The sequence below is a fragment of the Aulonocara sp. 'chitande type north' Nkhata Bay genome, linkage group LG23, assembly GCF_057382095.1.
Source record: "Aulonocara sp. 'chitande type north' Nkhata Bay isolate Kocher_YH1m ecotype deep benthic linkage group LG23, A_spYH_male_GT1.1, whole genome shotgun sequence".
Classification (NCBI taxonomy): Eukaryota; Metazoa; Chordata; class Actinopteri; order Cichliformes; family Cichlidae; genus Aulonocara; species Aulonocara sp. 'chitande type north' Nkhata Bay.
The window spans coordinates 16,626,968-16,641,840 of record NC_141365.1 but is presented as its reverse complement, the minus strand read 5'-3'; the positions used below and the strand labels follow the sequence as shown (position 1 = coordinate 16,641,840).

General features: G+C 37.9%; 1 protein-coding gene across 3 annotated transcripts in view; it reads left to right on the top strand.

Moving 5' to 3' along the window:
* Nucleotides 1-2,433: 2,433 nt before the first annotated feature.
* Nucleotides 2,434-14,873, top strand: part of evi5b (ecotropic viral integration site 5b) — a 44,582-nt gene continuing 32,142 nt past the window's right edge. For 2 of the 3 annotated variants that reach the window (XM_086284749.1, XM_086284746.1), the window contains exons 1-2: nt 2,435-2,707; nt 10,210-10,442. In XM_086284749.1, the coding sequence (XP_086140875.1) occupies nt 10,291-10,442 (152 nt within the window). In that variant the 5' untranslated portion in view covers nt 2,435-2,707; nt 10,210-10,290. Of the gene's footprint in view, nt 2,708-10,209; nt 10,443-14,873 lie in introns of all 3 variants that reach the window. The other variant, XM_086284747.1, reaches the window with a different exon arrangement.

The window sequence follows — 14,873 nt, the reverse complement described above, 5'->3', positions numbered from 1 at the left end:
AACTCCTTGAGTTAAAAGTAACTTTTTGAAAAACTCTGTTATATTTAGAGCATATTTTCAGTGGAATAAGTTGCCTTATGCAATTAGAGAATTGGCTTCTATTCATAATTTTAAAAATCACCTAAAAGCCTATTTAGGCAGTTTTTAATTTATTTGTAAATATTGTAAGAGGGCAATGTCACTTGTAATGGAAATTGTGTATTTTGTTTGAGTGTTTTTTATATTTTTTAATATTTACATGCTTATATTTTCAGAATTGTAAAACCTTATTGTGGATGTAAGAGCTAAATTACGTGGATATTTTGCATCCAATTCATTGTGTAACATTTTATTCGATGGTATTTGATGGTTTGGGCCCCAGGAAGACTAGCAACCAGTGTTGTGGAAGCTAATGGGGTTCCTTCTATATAAACAAATAAACAAATAAACTAATAAAGTTGTGGGCGAGCATATATAAGAGAAAATAAAGGCCTCATTGCATCCCATTAGAGTAGATCTCTCTCTGAGTGCAGTCATGTTTGTGGTTCCAAAGCAGAAAAGGAGTCATAGACTGCATTGAGGACACTGGACTTATGCTGTGGTGATATATAAATGCAACTGAATTAATTGGAATTTTTTATTTTCTATGCAATTACGGGAATCCACCTTGTAACATAAAAATACATTTTCCATGTCCTGATCTTTGACAGTGCACTTTGAAGTGTGGTCAAAATCAAGATAGTACAGTAGTATGGATGTTAATCAAGTGTACATCAAAAATTGAGCGATAACTGTAGACATCAGTTAGGAGTGTGTGACTGCAAACAACACAAGCAAAGTCACAGTTTGATGATGCTCCTTCACAATAATTTGGCTTTTTGCTGGCTCAGCCAATATTAGCACAAAACATTATAAAGATCTATTTATAAAAAGCCAGCCAACTTTCTCATCTATTTTAAGGTCTCTGTGACTCAACTGTTTCGTCATAATCTACCCTAATAGTGTGCATTACAATTTGGGTGTGTAGCCATAAGTATGTAAATATTTATGGTTGACGGGCTGAGATGTCATTGTTGACGGTGTCTCAGAGTTAGAAGCCTATTCACTGTGGTGTTGCCAAGTGTCATCTACAGTTCGAGCTGCTTTTCAGCCACTGTCATCGAGGAAGGAGTGTCCAGCTTGTCAACAAAAGAAATGCGTCACTGCTCTCATGTGAAACCTGAAAAGTAGGTTTCATGAGTGCATGGTATGTAATTCTAGTCAGTCGAGTCATATTTTTACCAGAGCAAGTGATTGCTGCATTATGAGCTACATATAGCTACTGAAGGCACTTTGATTGAGGTGTCATATTATAGATATTTTTCAAATTAATATTTCCTCATACGTTAAAGTCGTTTTTAAAGGTTTACACCAGAGTTTTTTCTGGACTTGTTTTTGGTCTTTTTCTGATTTTTCAATGAAGATAAGATTATTTAACTGAAATTTATAACAACCAAAGTGTTTGTACCTCCAGGTTTCATCTAACACAGGTAGTTTTCTCTCAGCAATGAATTTCAGGTAAGAAAATTAGGTAAGCATTACAACATATGTGTGGAGCTCTTTTCTTTGACTTGAAGATTTTACATTGTATAGACACACTGGTTCCAAATTAGAAGCTGTTGAAAAACAGACATGACATGAGGTGATGTCTGTCGTATCGTTGGCAAAAAGACACATGAGCCTAATTTGAATGTGTGTGAATGGTTTGCTTTTTTATATCCTGTTCCCTGAATGCCTTGTGCATTCTGTAGCGTGTTATGACACTTTGGAGCTAAATTTAAATAAGGAAAAAAGGCATAATTATACTTAGACAAACCTAATACAGCCTTATAATTTTGATTCCTTTCAAAGATCTTTCATGTGTATCTGCTTCTGTCTTTGATAACAGGATTCTTTACGTATTTTGTTTCTTAAAATGTCTTATCCATATTTTTTATAAACAGGTTACAACTTCTCACTCACTCTCACTCTTAGTTTATAAATATTGTTAATGAAACTTAATTAATTCACTAACCAGCTTTTGAACAAGATATTTAACATAATGTGAAAAACCTGTCCTGGCAAGCAGGTTTAAGGTGTCACTTTAGTTGTGTTTGTACAGTTTGTGTTGCCGCGGAGAGTGATCATAAAGAGCAAAAGTATTGACGTCCTCGGGTACAGCCAGAAGCACAGCTAAATCATCTGTCATCATCAATCTAGCTGATGATCTTAAAGCTATTCACAAGGAACATAGGGAAGAAAAACGTGACTTAATTCCAATATTTTCTATAACAAATGCATGATTTTCCCTTTTAAAATTATACTTCTTTTTTTTTTTTAACAACGAATGAAAGAAATGACGTATTGGAGGTGCAGTTGCGCTGTTTGAACGCTTGGTGTCAGTATTGTTCCAAATCAGGCATGCTCTGTGGGATGTAAACACTCGGGTAGGCCGCCGTCTGTCCCAGCTCCGCAGACATTTGTGTACACGTATTACGGCTGCATGGGTTGGACCCAAGAGTCAATGGGAACGAGCTAACTTAACGCTGGCTAGCTTTCAAGTGGAAACCGATCTAGGCTATCTTGGGTAACATATGTACTTGGGTGAACCGTGTGAAAACCTGTCGTTTTCTCATAGTATCAGGACTAGCACACTTTCGTGCATGGGAAGCAGGCGACGTCTGCTGCGTGTGGCTAAAGACGGTTCAAGGTAAATGATGTTCTTGCTATTTTCGGGCTATGTCTAAATACTGGAACGATCAGTAACTCGTAAAATCTTAGTTCTCACCCGTGACTGTTAACGTGAACAATGCGACATTACTTTAAAGTAAAGCAGATTAGCTTTACTTAACTCAAAAACTGCGGTTTAGTATCAGCGTGTATCACGGCTTGTTGGCGCTGTTGCTTGTGTTAAATGTTTGCTGTTGATCTCCAAACTACTTTATAAAGGACTCTGGCTATCGCCTGGAACAAAAAACCCAAACCTAAAAAACACTTCATCCTTTGATAAGCAGTGTATTTATTCTTGCAGGGTAGTGTCTGTTAAAGTCACATTTATTCAACATGTAACCTCCTGTAGTGTTGTCCGAGGCGTCGACTTTAGAGCCTTCTGGAAGACATACAGTGTGCATACTGTTGCATTTGATGCTAGATCTCCATTTCGTCATTTCACAACATCAGCAAGCCATAAAAGGAATCGGGAGCTCGGCGTCTAATGCATCTGTACTCAGCTTACTGCCCGTCCCCTAAAGTGTTTTTGATAGGTAAACAATATTATGTGTGTGTCAGTAGACTAAGCAAAGGATTTAAACTGCTCAGCAGTAGTGTTGGCTGTGTTGCAGCTAAGCATATGCGTCAGTCCAGCTGCAAAGAAGTGACTTGCAAGTTGCAACAGCTCTCAAAGTAGAGATCAAGCGGACTTTTAACCCACCAGAAGTTATTATAACAGGAAGAAACGTCACCAGACTCAATTAAAGTGCATTTCATTCGTACTTTAAATTCCTAAAGCAATTTAAACTGATCTAAATGTATAATATTGCCAGATTAATAACCTAATACAGTGCATTATATTGAGGGATGCGCAGACTGTGTTTTTTAGTTTAATATAGAGTGTGCCAATTCACAAAAGTCACCTTAGGCTTTTACTCTAATATTGCATGGTCTTCCCGTCACCAAAGACCATGCAATATTAGAGTAAAAACCGTACCGATCACAGATGTCCTATGAGCTTGAAAATGGCGGGGAGGAAGAACTCTGTTAACAGGAAGAATTTACCAGCAGATCCAGACTTAGTGAGGAAGGGCTATCTACCTTAACTGTTCAGAGAAGGAGAAAAGAGATGACAAACAAACTATGTGAGAGAGAAGAGAAAAGTTGCTAATATCGCTATGATCATTTGGCCAGGTGGAAATTGATGTGACACAAAGGATAAATATCAGCTATCAATGTCATTTTATTTGCCAATATGCCAGTATAATAATCGTTTCCTCTACCTGTACTTAGCTCATCATTTCACTGAAATAATCAGTTTCAATACACAAATAATAAATAATAATAAATAATCAGTTTCAATACACATTTACCTCAGATTAGCATTTATTTTTTTGTTGTAGCTTGAGCTAGGGCTGTGCGATATGACCAAAATCTCATATCCCGATATAAAACATCTATCTTCCGATAACGATATAAATCACAAAAAATTTAATATTTTAATATTTTCTGTAAATTCTGTGAATCTCGGGTAGGTGAAGTGTTTCCAGCTGGGCGTCTTGTACCCGGAGTCGAGTGTTTTAACCGATGCATGAAACTACACATTTTTAGACAGGTTGTAACTGCCACCGTTTTCTTTGTGAGTATTTATTACACGGTGTGCTGCGGGGAAAAGCCTGTTCTAATGTTTGAATCTAAGGTTTATTTTTTAGCACCTGACGACTCTTTTTTTGCTTCTCATCCGTCAATACTGTGCATACTTTTTCACGTGATTCCGTTTATTTTGAAAATTCTCAACAGGATCTTGAGCTTTATTGTGAAAGGTTTATGTGGAAAATAAACAAGCGGACATGCGATGGTTTTACCGTCGTTGTTGCTAACGACAACCCATAAAGCAGGTGCTTGTCTGTCCTTAGTGTGGTTATATTAAATATAAGAGAAAGAGAGAACTTTAAGAAATTAATATAGCCACTACAGTGACCATCAAAACGATGAAAAAAATATGCAAACAGTTTATTTTGCAACACCACGAAACAAACGATAGCGTAAAATGAAACGATAGACGTTTTTATATCGTCATCCGATATATATTTTATATCGAACAGCCCTAGTTTGAGCCACAGTGCATCGGTGAACAACTTTGGCTCATGTGGTGTCAATTGCCAAATTCCCAACAAACACATAACAACTTCTCACTCTTTTTGTATGTCAGCAAGTCAAATCTGTGAACCCAGGGGACATGAAGCTTCAAGAACTTTCCTGTGACCCCCATATTTAAGAGTCCTTGGAGAACATGGATCAAGGAGTTACAATAAATCGTGTGTGACTAAGCGAAGCAGAGGATGATCGTGTTATGTACTCGCCACCTACACTCTATGTATGTGCCTGTGGCTGAACAAGAAAAAAGTACATTTGAATCCATTTTTGGTCATTTTACACAGATTACAGTGGTTTTCTCCCTCAGAGAACTTATCGCCAACAACTAGTACTGAAAACAAAAAGTAACATTTAACTTGTCGTGAGACGAAAAGCCAAGCTGTAATTATTACTGTAAACAATGTGTCAGGTGTGTTTATATTAGCGTGTGGCCCGTGAGAAATCTTATAACTGCAGTACCTAACTGAATGCATCCAGTTAAGCCTATGATTTCCACCCTGTGGCGCATCAAAACAAAGATAATACCTACAAATACAATCACCAGTAATGCATTACATTATTTGTGTAGCTCAGAAAGAGAATCCTAAAAGCCACAAATCAGTAATGCTGTCACTTCAGTGTAGTTTCAGTGTTTTGATCCCCCCCGGCCACCATTTTCCCCCTTGTGAGTTTTTCTCTTCTTCCCCACAATTTCACTAACTGGTGTTTATGTTATCCTCATTTATTTAATAAGTATGATCAGGCAGATTGGACTTATATTTATATTATATTTAGTGTATATTTATATAAAAAAGCAAGACAAAAAAGCCTTATAGTTAATGTTTTAGATTGGCTGTAGCTGTTTCTCCCAGTGAATAAACCATCCATTGCTGGAATTTAAGTACTGGTATTATATAAAATGAGCTGCTGCCAGCACATATGATTTCCCACACTACTGTAATGCTAGATTTTTGTGGGCCAAATGTAGCTCTCATTATGTGGGTGCACGTTGAAGAATAGCCTTCAGCAAGACCATTGAAATGCTGATGGTACACTGGGAAAATCTGCACTTGTGTGTGTGAAGTCAAAGGCCTTCCCACCTCAGAGTGTGTGTCTGTGTGTGTTATTATAAGTCAGGCCTGTGTTTTAACACCCTCACAAAGCACATGGACTTTTTTTCTCCTCTGAGATTTGGGTCTCTCATGCTCAGCCAGACAAATTTGATGTAATTCCCCTCCTAGAAATGGGAACACGAAAGCCGAGTGACTGTAAATATCTTCTTGACTGAAACTTCAAGCTTTACATTGAGCTAAGAGAGTTGTCTGTTAGGTGTTGTTCATTTTGAGTAAAGACAGTAAATGCTTCTGCCTTTGTGGTCTTTCTCAGTTCCCCATGAAGTTATTCCCTAACGCCTTCTTCTGGCCTTTCTGTGGGTTTCATTAGCTATGCACACTGCATCTCAGGGCCCCTTTGAGTTCTTTGGCAAACAAAAGAAGCAACAATCTCTGTATCCAGGATTTATAGAGAGGCCTTGCTGCAGTTGGCGTGCCTTGTTGGAAGGAATGTCTCCTAAGGCCACCTGGACATTGGCATCTGTCTAAGCATGTCCTGTCGTGAGATGATTACATTTTAGTTGCTACTCTCAGAATGCTTGTATATCCTGACAGAAACATCTAATATAAAATACACTAGGATTTGTTTTTGAGCTTTACTTTTTTCAATGATTCTCATTATTAATGAGATTCACAATTTAGCTGGGTTATAGGAATCCTCCAGTGCATGTCAGGAAATAACATGGGTTTTACCCAATGTAAATGGCTGACGATTGTGTGACATCAGCCAGGTTTTACATCAGTTTTGAAAAGGCTAGATGTTCACTTTACACATTTAGTGTATTCTATTTCAGTGATGCACAAAGCTTTGAGTTAAAAGAGACCTCCATGCAAGATAAAACCTAGAGAGGTCCATTTCTCAGGATCAGTTAATGATTCCCTGACAGTTTAAGTTTTCACAAAGAATAAATTTGTTAAGATGTTCTTTTAATAATGTCTATCTTTATGGTAGTTTTTTTTTTTTAAATTTGATTCACGTGGCTGTAATTCAAATATTTATCATGATTTTCCGATCAAGGAGCAGTACTGCCAATGCTTTGTTTTGTAATTGAATGAATGAATTGATTGGACTCTAAGCTTCATTTTGCTGATTGTTTGTTTGATTGATTGCTGAAATGGGCTGAGTAAAATCTGACAGAGACCTTGCACTGCTCACATCAGTTAGTGCTGGTTTTAGTAACTCATTCTATGCAGGTCTCAACAGCTGTTGAAAGTTGTCCTGTGAGTGCTGGACTGACTGGAAAAAGCTTAGTGGTAGATGTAAAGGCCAGTGGTCTTTATGGTCATGCAAACCGTCATTTTTAGTAGGATTTCACAAATCAAATGGAAATGAATTCGTTGATGCACTCATGGTTTAGTTATAGTAAATGGTTAATATTTTACCTGCCTTGTTCTCTGCTCCTCTTTTTAAATAACCCTTCACGTGTTTGTGGGAGTGCGCTCATTGCACAGACCTTTGCTGCTTTTGTCTTGTTTTTCTGCAAGGTTAATGTTACCCTCTGTGTGTTCGGATGTCTTTTTGTTCTCCATCCATGTTGACTTAATGCAGAGACACTGTAGAGCTGCAGAATGAGGATTTGTTTGTTTAGCTCTGTCGTCATATCGCCGATGAAGGTCAGTAAATGTGTCCCCCACGGTGACAGGTCAGCAGCTGGGTGGTGTTATGAAAATAGTAAAGTTGGTGTATCAACTTCCTGTTTCTCTCTGTTCCAGAATAGACTTGGCACAGGCCCCTGTTTATATTAGATGCTATGTCTTTTATGACAAAGTAAAGCATCTTTGTTTTTCTAGATGTTTCATATTCAGTGGGATAAATCATTTTTTTTTTTTTTTTAGTCATTCAGAGTAGAGATGCTAAACTATGCGTAAACAGCTGAGTGAACCAGCAAAGTCCAGTCGCCGTCTTTTCAAGCTCCTTAGGCTACCATGACCTGGATGACTGAGGACCTACACAGATGATATTGAAGGAGCAAGGGTTTGTGCAGTTTTAGGGAGCCAGCATGCATTGTTGCCCAAAGAGGGAAAATTAACAAACAAAATAATAAGATTTCAGACAGTGCCATAGGATGCGCTGCAGAGAGGGCATTGCATTTCTAAGCTGACACAGTTGTGTTAGAGCAGTTTGAGCCAATAGCCCGATAGTGTAACACGTACAGGCTGTTGTGTCCTTAATTTTGCATTGTATATGTGATGGATTGAGTTTTAATGTGTTTTCTCTGCATATTGTTCGTGGTCTTTGTTTGTTTTTTGGGTGATTGAGTTTATAATAATGATTGATTAATGGTTTCAAAGTGAAAGTGTTACTGGTAGTCATTGCTGTAGTTAGTCTCTCAGATAGTGAGTTGTTTTTGTTTTTTGTAATCTTTGCATTGCAGTTTTGCTCCTGTTTGTGAGATGACTGCTCGATGTCATATACATTAAGTTTGTGGTGAAATGAGACTGAAAAAAAAAAACTGTTCTGTTTCCTTTTTAGATCTGTTACTTCAGATTTGCATTTCACGTCAGTGGTATCCAAAGCTCAATAACATCAAATCATTTCATAGTGAAGATACTATATTAAAGGACGGTTTCTTATATTGTCACGAAGTCTGGCTGTTTCTCTTGGCAGGAGGAAAAAAAGCTTAGCTAAGACACTTTCAGTGTGCACCATAGTTCATTCCTATCACCACACTTACCACAAATTGTCCCTCCTCCTATGATGTGATACTAGATACAGAGAAATTAGTCATCTTTTTCAGGGTAGTTTTTGAAATGATTGGTTTCCTGTCAGGTCTCAGTATCCAGACTTCCTGTCGGGGTGAAGGTGAAGTTAAAAAGTGTTTCTCAGGTGTGAGGTGAATTTCTTTCTGCTGAGCACAGTGATATGCTTCCTGCTCTAATCTTGTTTCACTTGAAGGAAGCCGGTCGTTTGGAGCACTTTGACCCCTTCTGAGTTTGATCATCATATGACTAAAGGACCGTGTGTCGTTGAGTCGATCAAAGGTTCTTAAGAGTGGAATACTTTTTGCGTTGGATTTGAAATATTTAAGCTGTCCTTTTTAATGAAGGCATGCTGGATTTCCTCATGGAAAGCAGCTGTAGCTTGGATTGTTTGGAGTAGCAGGTAGGAGTGGATTTAAGATGTCCTGCATTCATTTTATGCTGTTATTTGATGGTTGTTCTTCTTTTCTTATTTTTATCCAGTATAGTCTCTCTTTATGATAATAGATTATCAGTTTCCAAGTGTTGCTTTGAGCCATTCTTCATGCTGCAGTCAGTAGTGTCCAGTGAAACAGAGACAGTATTGTCACCGATTATAGTGGTGTGGCATGTAGTGCACAAAAATCCCGTCCTCGGTAAACCTGAAATGTCAGTTATGACCAAAAAGAATGGACGGTACTTGTGCATTAGTAATGTTTACAGATAAAGAAAGCAGTATCTTTATTTTAAAGGGATTTATTGTTCTTATTTCCTACACCATATATATTTTTATTCTCCAACTGGTTTCTTGATTTATACTTCAAAATAATCATTAATCTTTTCATGCGCTGACTTGAAGCAGCTCCTCAGTTTTAGCTCCTGTCCTTTGAAGGTTACCTCCACTTTAAATGGATAAATGGTGTTTGGCTATCCCCCACAAACTGGAGCTTCTGTGTTCACAGCTAAACTGTCTGTAACTGAACATTTGTCTCGTACAGATTACTTGCACGTGTACTGACCTCATTATCTAAAACTTGGACCTTTTTTAATATGAGCATCAACCATTGTAACGCACATATTGCAAATATGCAAGTAAAAGCATAATGTTTCTCCTATAAAGTAAATAAAATCCACAGAACATCATTTTAAGAACCTCCAGAATTGTGACAGAATTATTTTAATCCCGTCCTTGGTCAACGCGCCTTTACTGGAATACGAGCAAGTCATTTAAAGTATTGATTGTGGTATCAGAAAGAGACAGATTTGTTTGCCAATGCTGACTTTGTAAACTAAGCAGGTGTATCGATCCAGCTGACACTGACTCCTGGCGCTGCTTCCAACAAAGCTGATAATGTAGCACTAAAGGCTGCTGGGATGTATTGATATTCTATCAGGAGGAAGATGTTTTGATAAATATTTAATTCTTTGTAAATGTAGGCTTCATGTAAGTGACTGGAAGTGATGTTAAGTGGTGTAGTTCAGACTAGGATGTGGTTAGTGAAAGTGTTTAATACTGTATTTTGATGAAACTGAGAGATTTCAGAAGGCTTGGGCTCATGCTTCTCATCTTCTGCAGGTGGCGACAGACAAGGTTGCTGGTAAGCTGAGTTCTACTCTCTCATGGGTGAAGAACTCGGTGTCCCACACGGTCAGTCAGATGGCTAGCCAGGTGGCCACGCCCACATCCTTGCAGACCACTGCTACCTCCTCCTCCACCTCTTTGTCCTCGCCTGGCCTCTCCCCATCCTCGCCGGCCCAGCTCAGTCCTGATGATGTGGAGCTACTTGCCAAGCTCGAGGAGCAGAACAGGTAAGCTTCTCGTGCGAACTGACTCATGTTTGATTTCAGGTTGCGTGGCACAGGATGGACTGTATTGAACCATTCTTTGAGACAGTTTGTGATGTAGTTATAGAGGGGTGGAGAATACAGTCTGACTGGTTTGGAGATAGTTGGAAGAACTGGTTTTTGGACATTGAGACCTTACAGAGACACAAAGTTAATTTCCTCTGGACAATGTAGACCAGGGGTGCTCACACTTTTTCCGCATGTGAGCTACTTATAAAATGACCAAGTCAAAATGATCTACCCACTACAAAAATCCAAAACATATACTTATTTATAAATATATTGAGGATTCTTTATATCTACAATGTATATACATGCATAACCGCAATATCCAATATTTCACAACACAATTAACTATGTAAATTTTTTGTCATTACCTGAGTTTACTCTGATGACTTGCACTGAATTGAATCAGCCAGGGATGCATAGTCCGGACAGTAGCTGCTGACGGCCAGGTTTAAGAGAAAAAACCGAGAGCTAAAAATTGGAGTTAACTCGCTGACTAGCTTGTCAGTTTTACTACACTTCGCGCCGCTGTTTGCGCATGCGCAGCGACCTAAGCGTCAGAAAAAAATCTGATGTCATCTGACTGGCTTCCCTGTATCAATCAAGTGACGGGATGGATGATAGGCTGGCATCTATTTTTTTAATGCCATGCGATCTACCAATACTACCTTTGCGATCGACTGGTCGATCGCGATCGACGTATTGAGCACCCCTGATGTAGACTATAACCTCTGTTTGCTAGTCATGAAGCACAATCCTTTGTCAAGATTCTATTCTATAACCATTCTATTTACCATTTACCAAGATTATGATGGCATGTGACATGTGAGCAATACTCACTGACCATTTAAGGTAAACTTTGCTAATAGTAGTATTAACTATGAAGTAAGATTTTAGAAAGTTGATAGTAGGGCTGGAGAGTATATTATAAGTATATTGATATGTATTAAAATTAGGCATAGGGTAAATAGATAAAATTACTTCATATAGGGCTGTTCAAGAACAAAAGTCACAAAGTGATTTAAAATTTAAAAGGGGTCTGATAATACACTTTACAGTATGCTGAATTTAATTTTATGGCGTTTTGAGAAAGGTTACCTTGTGTAAAGCTGTGCCAGCATTTATATTTTGCTTCTTTTACTCTTTGTAGTGCTTGCCCATACACTTTCTTTCTGTGCTCTGCAAGCAAACCTGGCAAGAACCTCATTGGAGCCTTCCCAAAGCTATTTTAGCCAGAGCCAAAAAGAAAATCACCGGCGTTGCAATGACTTTTTTTTTTTAAAACTGGCAGGCTGTGAGGCTTACCACTTAAGCACGGGTATCATAGGTGAACATGGGCCTGTTTGTCTGTCATGGTTCATGTCCACTACTTCAGTATTATCATTTGGAGCTTTTTAATGACATTAATTTATAGCTGTACGGTTAAATGCCCATTCTAACCCAGAACGGGCCATGTGCAAGCCCAGTTTGCACCTGTGAACGATGGTTTGTTGATTTGTTGAAACAACACAAGCAAAAAGTACGGCAGAGTCAGCATACACTGTCTGGATTTAGTTGTGCGTGTCATCATGTATTTATGGTACAGCCGCATGGAGACAGTGAAACATTGACTGGAATCACATTTATTGAGTATTGTTATTTTATTTATCTTAAATAGATATACCAGAAAGTCTTACTAAGCTTCAGGGATTTTCCAGTAGCTCGTGACTGAGAAACTTGCGGCTTAATATGACCTATGAAATTATTTTTTTTGTGTGTTCTGGTCACAGTTTATTTTAATAGTGTGATAAATCACACATGGCTTTCAGTACCATCTGATCATGTATTGAGCTAAGTAGAAAATACCAGTATTGTATGCCACTATTCAGTCTGAAAATACATGAATATGAGCTTTTTGGTCCACACTTCAGAGCTCTAGTTGATGGAATAGAACCTCAGTGTGACCCAGTCTAGCTCATGATGTTCTAAATGTAAGTGCTAATGGACTAAACTCAGACTGTGACAATTGCATTGAGGGAATATTCATCCTCCTGCCTAAAAATGGGAAGCAGGTTATGATGGATGATGTGAAAAGGAACTCATTATTCTATGCAGTTTGTTCTTGTCAGCAGCAGGCACACTGAAATGTGCAAATGTTGTAGGGCATCAGCTTCCTGTACACCCCAAACAAGTTGAACTTCCTCAGGAAGTACAGTTGTTTCTGGTCTGGTTTTGTTCTGCTGGTGTTTACAATAATATACTCAAAATTGCAAGTGAAAAAATTCTTTATTCTTATTAGAGATGGCACGATACCACTTTTTTATGTCCGATACCGATATCATAAATTTGGATATCTGCCGATACCGATATGAATCCGATATAGTGTTTTTTAATCAACAAAACTGTTTTTTAAATATCTTGCTGCATTTTGTATAAGTTCATACTCAAGTTTAAAACAACAACTACACTAAAGCTATTCTGTTATACCTGTATGCAAAAAAAAAATATTTCATAGTTCAGCAATACTGATCAATCTAATAAACTTAAACCTACACCATCCTCCCTATTCTGGTATTTTAAAGAGTACTTAGCATATATATTAAGCAACCTAACTAATAGAGTTCCAACTCCCAGCAACAATAAAAATAAATAAATAAAAAATAGGGAACCACCCCTCACGCTCCACCTCATGATGCTTAATCGACGTAATCAACCTTAATTTGATGCAGTGTGAAAAAAAAATGCACAGAAATCAATTATTTTTCAAGAAATATTAAATAGATTCAACATCTTTCTTCAACAAAATTGCAGACTGCACAGATGGTACCTTCCCAAAGGAAAAAGTACTATAGCTTACTAGGGTATATATATTAGACTTAATAGTTACTATCTACAGTAATTGACTTCTATTCATTTTACATCAAATTAAAACTTTGGGTGTCAGATAATTATTTATTAAAAGCTAGACATTTTAAATGAGAATAAGAAAGAAAAGTATGTCTTTGTGCCCCCTTTTCCCTGTTAATGCCCTATCGGCCCCCCTGGCTAAACTTTGCTAGATCCGCCCCTGCACAGTTACCAGCGTCAGCTACATAGAAAAAGATCCTCGAGTAGAAAGTAATATTAAATACATTCTAACAACAGCTGATCAAGCTTAAACGTGCTGCTGTTGTTCAGCCGCTGGTTTCCTCTTTCTGGTGCAAAGTGGGCCAAAAACAAACTAGAGAGACGGACTCGCGACAGAAAAGCCGATCAGCTGATCGTTAAGCAGTTTCATGATTGAAGTAGCAGCAAGAAGAGGCAGTCGTTTGTTAAGCTTAACGCAGGAATGCTTTACAAACATTCAGAGATGGACTTACACACTTGCTTTACTTCTCTCGGGATAACTTTATCGGAGATGAAATGCCAGGTTGCTAGCGAAGCTCCACATGCTATCCAGACCACCCACAGGTCCCGCATGCCACAGCCGCTCTATCACGTGATGCATACTGCTCCAACGTGCTAACGTTCTGAGGTGAGTTACGGGGTGTTGCAAGTTTTGTGAGGTGCTTTCGTGATATTTAATGGATCGGATTACATTTTTTATTTTTCTCCGATATCCGATCCAGTAATTTAGGTCAGTATCGGACCGATACCGATACGTAATATCGGATCGGTCCATCTCTAATTCTTATTGGTGCAAATACTATCTAAGATAAGTCACAACCTAATTTAATCATATAGTGGAGTGGTTGAATATTAATTATTTAAACCTTATTGAAAATCTCAAATCCACAAAACCTTTGTCTTATTATGTTGTATTTGGGCAGTTGTGCACACCTCTCTTATTACCGTCACTGAATCATTTTGCAGATCCTACAAATGTATCTTTTGCTACACATGCAGAAACACATTAGTGATGTTCAGATTGCAAACTAGCCACTTTTAGATGAAAGAGCGTAAAGTATTGATGGAATAAAAGTTAACACTCAGTAGTTAGTCAGGTTCTAGTCTGTTAACATTTAGGTGCTTTAATAATGCCTTCTCCAATAAATGCAAGATGGTGTGTTGCTTTTGATATAATATATCTGATAGATATCTGAATATGAGTATAAAGATTCTTTAGGAATAGGCAAGCTTTCTATTTTCATTTTTACTCTTTGGGGTAGTTGAAGGTGGGAGGTTAAAGGCACATGGGGAGGACAAACGAGGAATGCATTGAAACCTTCTCTTATCCATATAAGATAATTAGGTTATTGTTATTGTTCCTATTATTATTTATAGTCAGAACTGTAAACATTACCAGAAGTCTTTTCAGGATATCAGCTGGCTGCACCAGAAGCCGAAACACTGTTCCTCTGAAGCTACATTATCAGAAGATTGGGTCTGATACGTTTGTTAGGGCCTAAATATTCAACTTAAATGTTATCA